This window comes from Euphorbia lathyris, chromosome 1, assembly GCF_963576675.1.
Source record: "Euphorbia lathyris chromosome 1, ddEupLath1.1, whole genome shotgun sequence".
Classification (NCBI taxonomy): Eukaryota; Viridiplantae; Streptophyta; class Magnoliopsida; order Malpighiales; family Euphorbiaceae; genus Euphorbia; species Euphorbia lathyris.
The window spans coordinates 15,293,943-15,308,217 of record NC_088910.1 but is presented as its reverse complement, the minus strand read 5'-3'; the positions used below and the strand labels follow the sequence as shown (position 1 = coordinate 15,308,217).

General features: G+C 33.6%; 1 protein-coding gene across 1 annotated transcript; it reads right to left on the bottom strand.

The window, feature by feature from the left end:
• Positions 1-11,349: 11,349 nt before the first annotated feature.
• Positions 11,350-12,752, bottom strand: LOC136222646 (DNA damage-repair/toleration protein DRT100-like). Its single transcript, XM_066010385.1, has one exon. It carries the CDS (start codon positions 12,638-12,640, stop codon positions 11,534-11,536), a length of 1,107 nt encoding a protein of 368 aa, XP_065866457.1. The 5' UTR covers positions 12,641-12,752; the 3' UTR covers positions 11,350-11,533.
• Between the last annotated feature and the right edge of the window lie 1,523 nt (positions 12,753-14,275).

The following is a 14,275-nucleotide window of genomic DNA, read 5'->3' as shown; positions in this document are numbered from 1 at the left end:
AAATCCTACCCCAAATATTTTCAAATAAGATCAATTTTACCCTTACCTAATAGTAAATTTGACCGGGTTGTTTTGATCATTATTTGTGTTACATTGGATCTCTCAAACAAGTTTATTGATAAAATAAAACACTTTTGTACAATTTTTTTATATAGATAGTTTGTGATTTTTTAAGAAAAGGAAGAATCAAGGCCGAAATAAAGACCACCGGACATTCCCACAAGTGATAAGGATTGAAATCGAAGTGAGAATTTTGATCTTAAATTCACAAAAAAGTTTCTTTATAAGCCAAAGCTTGAAGGAGTAAATCCTAAGAACAAAAAGGTCTCAACAATGGAGGCCGATTTTCATATTTAAATACCTCTCTCAAAAACAAGATTAAAGACTTAAGGATAAGGTTAAAGAAAAGATAAGTGGTATGTTGGTAATTAAACCAATATGGTAAAACAGAAAATTCAGAATGGCAAAAACAGTCAATTCATAAATCACTCAAAAAATGTCAGGTGAGAGAAAACTGGTCAGAATGCAGTCATAGGCTTGCCACACGGCGTGTGGAAGCCTTAGACGGCGTGTGGGAAAATGCCTCCCAGCCCACACGCCTGTGTACTAAAGAGAAAAATGGTGCAGAGACTTTGAAGGCTACTCAACACGGCGTGTGGCCATCCCACACGACGTGTGGAGCAGCAGTTCAACAACTCCTTGCTTCTTTGTGACTGGTGTCTTCGGCTACGGCAGATTCTGCTCTCTTGGACGGGCCCGTGTTGAGGATGCCAACTAGGTATGAAGTTTTTTGTGATTAAGTTATTGACATTTTGATAGATTAGTTGTAATTTATTAGTATCGTCTTAACATTTTAGATATAATTGATACTTGGAACAACTAATTTAAGTTAAATAGCAGGTCACATAATAGTAATTCACAATGTTGAATTTTTTTTTTTTTTTTGTTAGATAATAGTAAATTTAATTTTCTTTCATAATATTATAGAGAAAAATATTCAACTTTTCTTATGTGGAAAATAGACATAGTCGGCTACACTAGATTGAACATTTTTTATATTATAGGTTAATTTATATATTTCAAATTGCAGAATACATCAATCAACTTCTTATATTATAGGTTAATTTATAATTCATTTGGTTTTCAAATTCTGACATGTCCATACTTTGCTGTTCTTGAGCTATTTTATTATTATTATCTTATTTTATTACACATTTGCTGGTTTTTATCCTACAAAGTGCTTGTTAACATTTTGATTTTGGAATCAGGAATAACTGATTGATTCCTTTTGAGCTGCAGTCAGTGGCAAATATAGGATTACTCGGTTGGGAGTCCGATTTTATACGTGCGTTAGAAAAAAAATTGTTAAATGGAACTTACTCATTTTTTTTTTTTTGTATATAGACGTGTTATATGAATGGTCAAGAACCAATTTCTAAATATTAATGTACAATTTCTCAAAATTAAATTAGATTTCGTTTAAGAGTCTTAACATGTAAAAAAAAATTGGATTTAGAGAGGGCTAAACATATAAAAAAATTTAAAATTTTTTATTTGAGAGGGTCTACTAGGCCAAAAAAATTAATAATTTGGATTTAGTGATGACCTAACAGGCCAAAAAATTAGAAATTTGGATTTAGAGAGTAGTAATAGGTCCAAAATATTAAAATTTTAAATTTTAGACAAACCTAACACTTAATGTGCCATATTGGAAGGCTAATTCAACACCCGATAAAAAAAATTGAGATAAGGGAACCGAAACTATCCGGGATCAAGGTGGTTCCGGTGGCCGGAGGGGCCCGGCCCCTGTCTACCCCTGGCTGCAATATTTGAGTATTTTGTAGCCTTTGGATGCAAGTTTGAGAATTTACGTTGTATTTGGCCCCTTTTTTAATCCATAATTGCTTAAATTGCAGTAATCATGAATTTTCAATTTGGAATATTTGTGGAAATTGATTTTTGGTCGTTAAGAAGATGGGCTTTGAAGTAAGAAATTTATTCTCTAATCTGATAAAATTGATTCCTTAATTTGAGAATACATGTTGGGCAAATTGATTAGTTTAGGTATTCTTGTGACCTTTAGTTGATTAGATATTGGATTTTGAGATACGTTAATGTAATTTTTTTGGGGGTATTGATTGAAATGTCGATTATATGAATTGAGTTCTAGTTTGCTTTAAAATCTGGAAATTGATTAATATCAAAATTCTAAATAAAATTATTGTGCTTTTACTTTTTGTTACTGTTATTTAAAAAAAATTATCCAAACAGAAACTGAGGTTTTCGCTTGCGACTAGGAGATGGCTGTGGTTTTTCACTTTACTAAAAAAATAAGGAGCTCAAAATTAAAATGAGCGTTGATATCCTAAAAATTAAAAAATTTAAAGACTTGATGGTATTTTAAGAAATTTTATTTCTTCAACTTTTTAATTTTGAGGTCATTTAGTTGTTTTTAGTAAGGAGGGAGAAAGCGGATGTTTTAAAGAGATAAAGTTCTGAAAATGATGATTTTTTAAAATAAAAAATTTGGTTCTGTAGTTGTTTCACATTTTTTTGAAATTACAAAGTGTGAAATCTGAATTCTAATCAAAGATTGTGAAAAGCTTAAAGAACGAAAAAACTTAAGATTCTCATTAAATCTACGAAATTGAGATTAATTGAAGAAAACAATGCCGAAATTGAGAATAAAAATGTTTGAAATTGAGATTGAAATTGAATGATTACAAATATAAGAATTGAAAATGTGAAACTAGGTGTTGAAAAAGAAAGATAGAAGAACTAAGGATTGAAAATTAAAGAAATTGACAAAATTTAGTCTGATTATTGTAGAGATTTTTTCTGAGATTGTTGAGAGTTTTTTCTGCTGCCAAAACCTGTATTTATGCTCTAAAATGTAAGTAGGTAATTTCTCAGCAAGAAAGTTTCACGTTTTAGCAAAAAAGTTTTAATAAGTTCTGTGTGATAACCCGCGAAGCCCAAAACGGGTTATATTCATTTCGTAAGCCCAGCCCATATTAAAGCCCCATGGGCTAAGATTGGATGGGACCCGAATAAAGGAAGCGGGCACAGCGAGTAAACCGCCCCGAATTCCTAAACGGAGCGTCAAGACTCCCACTCAGAACCACGTTCGTTGCCATGAAAGCCACGAAAGGGACATGGCCTAAAAAGGGGTAACCGCCCTCAGAACGTGACCCACTAAGGAGTAACCGCCCTCGGCGGTTACCCAAAAAACACCTATAAAAGGCCTTAAGAATAAGGGGGGAGGTACGCTCACATTTTTTCCCGCAATACTATTGTCAAATTACCAACCTTCTTACTAAATCTGTCCAAACTTCGACGAATTTTGTTACTGATATTTATTTGATTTAAGTGGATAATAACACATTTTAGCCATAATTTTTGGTAAATTACCAAATTGGTCTAAAACTTCATATTTTACACGATTTTTTACGGGAAAAAAATTAATTAAACAATTATAAATCCAATCCAAAATAATTGATAAAATTAAAATCGACCCGAATCCCTTCAACTTACATAATTTAGACCGAATTAAGTAATTAATTACGAAATTGGTCCAAATTAAAATAAGGATGAAATAATAGTAAATGTGGTACTAGAATTTTCCATTTTGGAGTTATTAGCGATCCTTTTTATAGTGTCAAACTGAGCAATTTTTATTTTTAGCAAAACAAAAAATCTTAGTTCTCATTTGATAAAAAAAAATCAAAATACCAATTTAACAAAAAAAAAAAAAGTGAAAGAAATTTTTTATTAGACTTTAACCTAATCTTTTTAAGTCGCTATTTTACTATGATTTTGATGTTTGGATTACCACCTGTTAAATTTGAGATGATGTGTTTTGTAATTTTGAACTTCATAAAGAAGAGGGACTATGTGATTTAAATTTTTTAATGCTTACATTATGAAGTTTTGATTTTTAACTGTTAATGTTCTTTTCTTTCTTTTTTTTTTTTTTTAGCATTGTTGTGTTTAATTCCATTGGCTTTGTTAGTATTTTTATTTCTACCCTAGGATGGTTTAATTGCATTACTCTTCAACTCCATAATTAAGGAATTTTAGATTTTTAAATTTTAATCCTGATGGAGGATATGTCGCTCCCCCGATTTGGATCTTAACTTCGCCATGGCCCCCGAGAAGTTGTTGGCATTCTGTGGTCCCATATCTGCTTGCATGCGTCTTAGGAATTAAAGTGTAGATCGCTAATTCCATCTCTAGGTGAAGTACAGGAGTCCTCCTGATCCATAATATCTTCAATCACTCCTTCGATCAGAAGTTTTCCTTTGTGTTTGCTCAGATCTCCCTAGATCGTACTATACATCCATGATTGAATCTTTTGTAACACACTCACTATACCAATTGTTATATTGTGGGAATTTCGGATATGAATAGCCTCGAACCCTTCTCACCAAGTCCAATTGAATCTGCAAAACAAGAAAGTTGTGAACTTATTGGCATAAGCACTCTAACGCTTAAGTTAGTACTAAACTCAGACCTAAACGAGTAAAGAAAGAAAAGTTGATAGGATCTTTAGCATACCTTTGAGATTCTCTTCAACCTTGTATTTATAAATAGTTAGGCATCATCAAAAGGATATTGCAAAAACAGCACCGAATCGCGGACATTGCAGCGCCTATTTCTGCAGGCTCGTCCCCCCTACTCCAAACCTCATTCTGGTCCGTTGATTGCCGCCCCCTTCAAATTGGTTAAAAGTGAATACTGATGGCTCGGCTCGGGGAGTTCCTGGTGCAGCTAGCGCTGGAGGCATTTTCAGAAATAGTAGGGGTTTCGTGAAGGGTTGTTTTGCATTTCCCGTGGGATCAGCACCGGCTCACGTTGCAGAATTAGAGGCGGTCTTGTTCGCTATTGATGTTGCGTGGGAAAAAGGGTGGACTTCCCTATGGGTTGAATCGGACTCGTTGTATGTCGTTAACTTGCTTCTTCGTCGATCATCTGACGTCCTCTGGCGCCAAAAGCAATAATGGTTAAAATGCTTAATGCAATGTTCAACTATGCAGATTTTGGTAACCCACATATACCGCGAGGGGAACAATAATAGGGGCTTGTCAATATGGTTGAATTATTCATTAACTAATTCAGATTTATGTAGATATTTGTGAAGATAATATCTCTTGATATTTGGTTAATATCTGTATTTAAATTAGATTAGATTTTATCTCATTTCTGTTGTAACAACTCTCTTGTATCCTCTTTATAAGCACACCTCTATCATAATATGAATCAGTTGAAATCTGAACCCTTTCATGGTATTAGAGCCTCTAGGACCAAACGGTCGAGGGTTCGAATCCTGGCAACCTCATTAATTTGTGGAATTAAAACACATGGCGGGATGGGCCTGTGTTGTGCACGCTGCAAGTCCAATGGGCATTTGTGTGTGGGGGTATGTCAGAGATTAATATAAGATATATGATTGGATCTTAACTATCAGTTCGAGCTTTTAGTTCAATCGGTTCCATGACAACTATCGGCCATTCTATCAATATCAAGATAGAAAGGAGAAAGAATCAGGTAAAGAAAGAATCAGAAATCAGAAATTTCAAAGAAACATAAGTAAAGATCAATGATCTTGATTCACCCACAACCCATCTCATCATGTATCATGCGTTACGATAAACCTCTTTACATAGAAAAGATAATTAGTTATAAAATTACAATTAAATTATATTATCAAAATTAAAAAATTAATTTTTTATATCATTATTTTATATATATCATGCTTTAATACTTACAATGGATTTCTCTAACCTCTAAGGGGGACGGGTAATAAAACCGGATCTATCAATAAATAAATCAACGAATTTAGGCTTACCTCTTGTGGCGCAAATCCGTTGAATATCAACAAAAGTAATCAACCTTGGCTTCGTATCACCGATAAGAGGTTACTACCCTGAATGAGCAATCTCCATTATTCTACGAACTAAGAGCGCAACCTAAGAACAAAGGGAGGCGAACTAAGAGCGCAACCCAAGAACAAAGGGGGGCGGTAGCTAAGGGAGAGAGAATAGAGGGATTGCCTCTCTGCAGAGTATTGTGTTATTAGGACCTTAGGTTTAGCCTTTATAGCTATCTATTTAGAGCTTTTTACATGAATATCATAATTGACTATAAAAATACAACTAAATCATATCATCAAACTTAATTCTCAATATATCATTTTTTTTTATATACCAAATAAAATATGCTTTTACACCTACTTTAAAAAGTTTAAACCTCAATTCATAAATCTCAAACTCTTGACAATATATTCTAAACTCATAATTATAAACTTTTATCTTTAAAAACAATAATTTTATTAATTTCACATAATTCAAAATTATAATCTGACATAGTTGTAAATATTTTTTCAAAAGTGAATTTCTATATAAATTTCTCATCTATTTATAGCTAGGTTAAATCTAAAGGTCTAACCCTAACTGATTAGGATACGGACGAGCCATAAATGAATCAGTAAATGGACTAGGCTCATTTACTCCATTTACGTATGCTTTTAATTAAAAAATACTAGACCCTAATTCATAAGCCTTTTAATTTTTCAACCATACTGTTAAAATATATTAAAAATAATAATATAATTAATTTGATATAATTTAAATTATTGCTTAATATAATTATAAATAGTTTTTAGGTCTAATGCTTTCCCAGCCCCCTTAACTTGTCCAAATTGGTCATTTTACCCCCTCAACTCATCGAATGTCCTATTTACCCCATTAACTCCATAAAAGTGATATTTATCACCCCCTCAACTTGTCCATTTATCCCCCCAACTCATAGAATGTTCTATTTACCCCCTTAACTCCATAAAAGTGGTATTTTTCACCCCTTACAATCCGTTATTGAAGCCTAAATTGATAGCTTTTTTTAAACGTTAAACCTATATTTATGCTATTTTGTAAGTGGAACCTAAATTGATACTTCTCCAAAAATCATAGGCCTATTTTGGTACATTATTCCCGTCGGACCCTTCTCGCCTTGATGAACAAGAAGCTGTAGGTTAAGAGTCTAAAGAAGTACTGGAGGCTGGTAAAGGAACTCGTTCCGGAAAAGATTACCAGAAAAGAGAAGTATACTTTCTCACCCTCCTCTTCTTATGTAAACGGGGGCAAAGGATCGAATCACCCCAGTTAGAAGAAGGCCAAGCCTTTCGAGTATGACTTGATTGAACATTTATAAGCACATTCATGCACGCGTGTATTTAACTTGTTTATATTAATGTTCTTGTTATTTGTATTTTTTATTTGTTCTTTCTCTTTTCAACTTTTTTTACTACTATAAAGGGATAAGAAATACCATTTTTATGGAGTTAAGAGGGTAAATAGAATCATAAGTTTGAGTATTTACAATTGCTTAAATTGCAGTTAATCATGAATTTGCAATTTCTAATATTTTTGGTTCGTTAAGAAGATGGGCTTTGAAATAAGAAATAAATTTAAAGGGTTTTTTATCAGTTTGACATAATTCAAAATTATGAATCGGTATAATTGTAAATAGTTTTTAAAAAGTGAATTTCGGTGTAAATTTCCTTTTAATGGGCTTTAATTAATAAAATTGATTCCTCAATGGGCCGTGGCGTGGGCCAGGAGAGCCTTAGCCGATGTAGGCAGCAGCTATATAGGCCTTAATCCAAAAAATCTACATTTAGTTAGGCTTTTACTCTTTAATTGGAATTGTTACACATTAATCTCAAAAGCATATCATAATTCCAAATAATAATGTATATGCATATTTATTAGTAATTCATTAAATGAATATAAATAGAATTTGCAACGGTGGGGGGGACCTGTAATTAAATGGAAAAAGGTGGAGTCTTTAATCTCACAAGTGCGTCACGTGCAATGTCTTCAAAACTCATGGTCTGGTACTGTACAATTAATTCATCTCCATATTTATTTGGGCCCAATCCAACTCTATCTATCTATCTGCCACCCTTCCATTGATTTAGATGTATCAGGATTCATTGATAGAGATATCTGGGGTAATTTTTCGTGATTTACGAGTGCTAAATTAATATTTTTAATCTTTTTACGTATGTTATTCTAATTCTGTGGCTTGACTTCTTAATGAGAACACCATTCATTTGAGAACACAACAACCGTTAGAAAAAAGGATCGGAGATTAGCGAACCCTCACTGATAATAAAGTCAATTGATAGATTAAGAGAATATCAAAGACTAGAAAGAAAGTATTTTCACTGATTAGAAATGAATTACCTCGATTCTGGAAGCACCTCTGCTATTTATAGATAACTAAAATAATATATCGGACATGTGGCAGCTTATTATAAGTCAGTGGACTCTATCTTTGCTTGTCATTATGTTTATGAGAATGAGTTGCGTGTATTTGGAATCCAGTGTCTTGATTGGTCCACGTGTCTTTCAGAATACCCTTTTGTAGATTGCCTTCGGCAATCATGAAGACGACTGAATGACTGTCTTCGGCTCATGCCTCAGTCATGACCGAAGCTATCAATGCTTCTTTGTGTTGGGCAGAACCTATCTGAGTTTTTTAAATCATAGTGGGCCCACTTATCAAGCCCAAATAATTTAATACTATAACAACTTATAAAAAAAAGTTAAAGTTTCATAGCATATTTTAAGTTAAAATTTGATGAGAAAAAATTAAAAATTAGCTCCAACAGCCTATTAGTGGCTCCTCTAAAAACATCTCCATCATCCATATAATAGAAAGTGTCTCTCTACATCTTAATGCTTCCTTATTTCATTTTTTTATTAATAATTTATGATTGATTTTTTTTTTTTTTGGTAAAAGTGGAAGGCAAAAGCCATAACATAAACAGAGGGGAGGAAGAGAAGAAAACAGACAAAAAAAAAAAAAAACCTATAAAAACTTAAGAACCTGCCACCCGTCGTGCTAGTGCTCGACCACTGAGATCTACAAAGAGAATATTCTGGAGGCCTGCATGAGGCATAGCACACTCGTGATGACACAAATTAAGAGCGTGTGCGTAGTTCGTCAGTCATTCAGCGGCTTGATTTCCTTCCCTATAAATATGTTGAAACTGAATCTCCCAATCCCTGTCACGAAGCTTCCTACACTTATCAATGATCCAGTTCAGAGGATGATGGCGGCCCAGCGCCTTATTCATAATTTATGATTGATGAGTATTTCTTCTCTCACTATTAGTAAATATAATAATAATTAATAATTTTAATAATAAAATAATATATAAGGAGTAGATATGAGTAGTGTTGTTGGAGGTGATATGCCTTAATCACTCCTAAATCATTAAGAGTTAATTATTTATATTATTTTTAGAGAGTGTACTAAGAATCTTTTAGAGATCCTCTCATATACCGTAACTAGTGAATGCTCAAGTTTCATATAGTTCCCTTGAAAAGGTGGGGATAAATTTAGAAGGGTTGGGAAGGGTATGATTATATCTTCGTCAAAAAAAAAAAAAAACTTTATTAAATCTATATATAAATAGTTTAATTATTTAAAATAAACATATTTAAATATTTAAATTAAACACTCAGCTAGATATTAGAGTATCTTCTATCAATGAATTTTGAATTGTAACTAGGAAAAAAAGTACACATAAGACGTTGCAACCCCATCCAATGAGTTGTGCACCCTTAAAAGGAATGGTTCTAAATATAAGAGCATCTCCAACATTAACTAGCTATTTGACTTTCTAAAATAATATAAAATATTAGTTTAGTCAAATTTAACTAGCCAAATTTATGTTTTGCTTCAACCATACTAGCTATTTGACTCTCTATTTAATTATTTTATCATTAAAAGTGGTTAAATTTAAAGAAAAAAAGAAAAAGTAGAAAAAAGATACAAAGAGGAAAGAGAAAGAATGAATAAAAAATAGAAATAGCTAGCCAAAAAGACTAGCCAAATTTAGCTAGTGAAAATGGCTAGCTATTTAATTTAGAGAGCTATGTCACCTTGTTCTTTTTTAGAGAGTCATGTCACCCTATTGGAGATGCTTTAAGTCTGTCTAGAAGTGTGGTTGAAATGTTACAATTAATTATTAAACCCAAAACTTTCACATGAAACGAAAATATTCAATCTATATGACTTAGGATTTTTTTTTCTATCTTATTTCAAATGGGTTAAGGTATAAAAATACCCCAAACGTTTTGGGTCAGGAGCAATTTTACCTCTAACATCTAAAATTGTGTAATTTTACCCCTAACGTTGGAAGCCAAAAGCAATTTTACCCCTAACGTTGATAAATTGGGTCAATTTCATACACTATTATAAAGAAGATATATTTTTGTTCATTATTCTGCACCAATTGTATAACAGTTCGTTCTAAAAAAAGGATTTTATGTTTTTGATAATTTAATAATAGAATTTGAGATTAATATTTATAAATTCGGTGAATTTTTTGAATTTTTTTTGCCTAATTCGTACAAAAAGACAGTATTTTTTTTATTTTTTTATTTTTTTTCACATCCCAACGAATTTTTGTGATTTGTTACTGATAAAATGACACACATATGAAGTGTAGATGACAAGATTCATGACCGAGAAGACAGTTTCATGAATTATTTCTCAAATTAACCCAATTTATTAACGTTAGGGGTAAAATTGCTATTAACTTCTAACGTTAGGGGTAAAATTGCACCATTTTAAACGTTAAGGGTAAAACGTTAGGGATATTTTTGCACCTTAACCCTATTTCAAATAGTACTTTCAGATCGGGTTATTACTGTTCACCAATCCATCTCCTCTACCGTTATCCTACAACCCGTTACAACTGTTAGCATGGCTGCCCTCCGTTCCATGTAAAATGTTTTTTTCTATTTAACTCTTACATTTTTTTTATATGGAAATCCTAAACTTTATAACTCAAATCTATTGACATCAAAAATTTCGATATGGGTCAATTATCCAGGATTATAAGGTTTTGTTAAGTAGTCGACACGATTATAAAGTGTCTTTTTCCCCACGCCTAGCGAACAGGGATGCTCATGTTGTTGCACGACATGCCCTGTCCAATGCTAGCGAGTTCGTATCTTTTTCTGCCCCGGCTTGGTTGCAGGAAACTATTTCTGTTGATTCCGTTTAAGAAATGATTATCAGTTTGTTTCAAAAAAAAAAAAAATCGATATAATTTTTTGATTTTTAATTTTTATTGTGTGATTTTTCAATTTATTTTTTATGATTTTTAGTTGTATTATGTGGCTTTTATGGTCGTTGCATGTTGTTTGTATAGTAATCACAGTAGAAAAAATTTCAGATCCATATATATATCTATATGTTTTTCTGTTAAAAAACACAATAGTACCCATAATCTATTTATTCGTTAATTATTAAAGAAATTAAAATAAAATAAAAACATCAAACACATGCAGAATTATCATTATGTGCATGAAATCTAAATTTCCTTAAAACATTAATTAATTAAACAAAAACTAAATAAAAATATATATTCTTTTTCAAAAAAAAAAAAGTTTAACCATGCAATTTACTCTTACATAATACAAACACATCACTAATCCCGATACCGGCGACTTAATTAGCAAGTCCGGACAAGAGGCTTCCCGCAAAGACAATCATTATAAGCAAACGACGCCGCTTCAAGATGATCAAACGGCGAACCGACCGGAATTCTCCCACATAAGTGGTTATGACTCAGATCCAAGTGTCCAATATACGACGCCGTTGACAAAGTTTTCGGTATCGGACCCCGAAAATTGTTGTACGATAAATCAAGCACTGTGAAATATGACCTTTCACTGAAAACATCCGGTACGAATCCTTCAAATGCGTTCTTGCTCAGATTTAAATCGCTTACGCCGGAGTTCAAAATACTTACCGGTATCTTCCCTGATAATTTGTTAGAATCCAGATTCAGAGTCGACAGTACCGCCATTTTGCCTAGAGAGTCAGGTATCGGTCCCGATAAGCTGTTCACCGAGAGATCCAGATCGGCGAGACGGTAAATTTTGGAAATGGATCTCGGTATAGTTCCGCTGATGTAATTGTGGCTGAGTAAAGCTCGGCTCAACATTCCGAGACGGCCGAAATCTAACGGAAGTGGACCGGAGATTCGGTTGTTACGCATATCGAGATGCATCAAGCTCGATAAGTTAGTTAAAGAGCGCGGAATCTGGCCGGAGATAAGATTATCGGCGACATTGAGGACGGATAATCTGTGCAACCGTCCTATATCGGCAGGAAGATCGCCGGAGAGCTTGTTGCCGATTAAGTCAAGAATCCGGAGAAAAGGAAGTGAAGTAATGCAGCGGGGGATTTCGCCGGTGATACCTTTCCAATCGGCGATTATAACGCTGGAAAGGCGTTTTAATTTACAGATGGCGGGGGAGATAGTGCCGGTCATGTAACCGGTGCGGTGAGATTTTTCGAAGATAGGATCCTCGGATTCTCCCCGGAGAGTAATATCGGCGACGCGGTGAGTCTCTGGATCGCAACTGACGCCGTACCAGTTGTGGCAGCAGTCAACACCGGTCCAAGATTTGAAGATGCCGAAACGAGTCTCTTGAAGAGCTGACTTAAAGGCTAGCAGAGCTGCTCGGTCGGCCGGCGGGCAGCTTTGGACGGTGGAAGCGGCGGCGGTGGCTAATAATGTAATGAGTAAAATGGATAAGGATGAGGTTGCCATGATTTCTTTTCTTTTTTGTTTGAATTTTTGTGTTACTTTCTCTCTCTAGAAGTTGGTGTTTTCTCTCTCTAGATTTAATCGAATTGATTCATAGTTTAGGTTTTGTTTACGTTGAAGCATGGGACGAACTGACAACGTAATTGGGCTTGTATTTATAGCCATCGAGATTAGTATTTTATGACGATTTTGTCCCTGTAATGAATTGTTGGAATATTTTGAATCATTGTATCTTAATTATTCAATCTAAAATAAAGATTTAGATTTAGATTTTTTTACAAAAAGAAAAAAATTAAGAACTCGGTCTATAGGCCCGTTTATTTTATCGGTTTGTTGTTGGAAAAATTTCTTGTAAGATGCACATCAAACTCATGATCCATATAAAAACTCTTTATGAACTTCGTCAATCAAATTAGTTACACCATTACTTTTCGTAAAAGTATGAAAACTGAGTCTCGAAAGTGTATCCTGCAGCTCGGAACCTCCTAACATTTAAGGATCAACCAAGAGAATGGATGAGTAATGGCAACAAAACCCGATATAAACCGAAGAACCACTTTAGAATCAAGTTCAATCATTGCCCAGCAAGAAAAATCCTAACTGCCCCTGGGTTGGATTTGGATCCCATCATAGTCATCGCGTTTTGCTAGACCCAAGGAGTATTACATGGGGTATATGGACTGGAACTATAGCATCAAGCCCAATATCACTCATGGGTTCATATCTTTCATCAGAAGTCATGCTCCCTTTTAGGTCTTCGAGTTGAGTCACTTTGTGCGATCGTATTTGGAGAGACTTCGTTTCGTTTGTATGTGTGTTGAGTCCCTGGTGAATGCGGGGTCTTTTCTCCTTTTCATGCTTTACGTGTCGCACGTGTGGCATGGTACTTCCACTCTACCATTCGATGCCTCCACCTTATCTTTGGATGATAAGTAATTCCATTGTTGTTTGTGTTATTTACCTTTTTAGTTTTGATTAGGTGTGTATTTTGGGTTGACCATGGTAGGTTCCTACTCGGATTTATCGTGGAAGTTCAAGACCTTCATAAGACACTTTTTGGATTCGTGGATCTGGTCACCGTTGAGATCTTCCTAGCAACAGATTCTGGTTTGTTATTTTTTTCTTTTTATTACAACTTTTTATGTTGAAGATTTCATTTGCAAATTTTTTTGGTTTCTTTCTCATACTTTTATTTATCTTGGTAAGGACGGTTAGTGAATCGGTTAGCCTATGTTGAGGCTCCCAACTCTGAATTTGACTCTTTCAATAGATGGATAGTCTTCCCTTCATTATCATTGACGTAGTAATTATTTATTTTTCTAATGAAGTTTCTTCTCTTTATAAAATAGTGTCATCAAATTCATAGAGATGGTAATGTCATACTCAATGAGTATTACTCATACTCTTAACTTTATATATTTTGAACTATTCATCCCATCTAAGTATCCTAACTAGTACACAATCCTAATATAATTCTCCTTCCACATAATTCACGAGTATCCACATATACCTTTACTCATTTAAATATAAATTAAATAAATCATAAAATTAATAAAAAAAAATATGCATAAACTTAATATTCGACGAATTTATAAAATCATTCACAAATTTAATAAAAAAAATTAATATTTAAAGTTC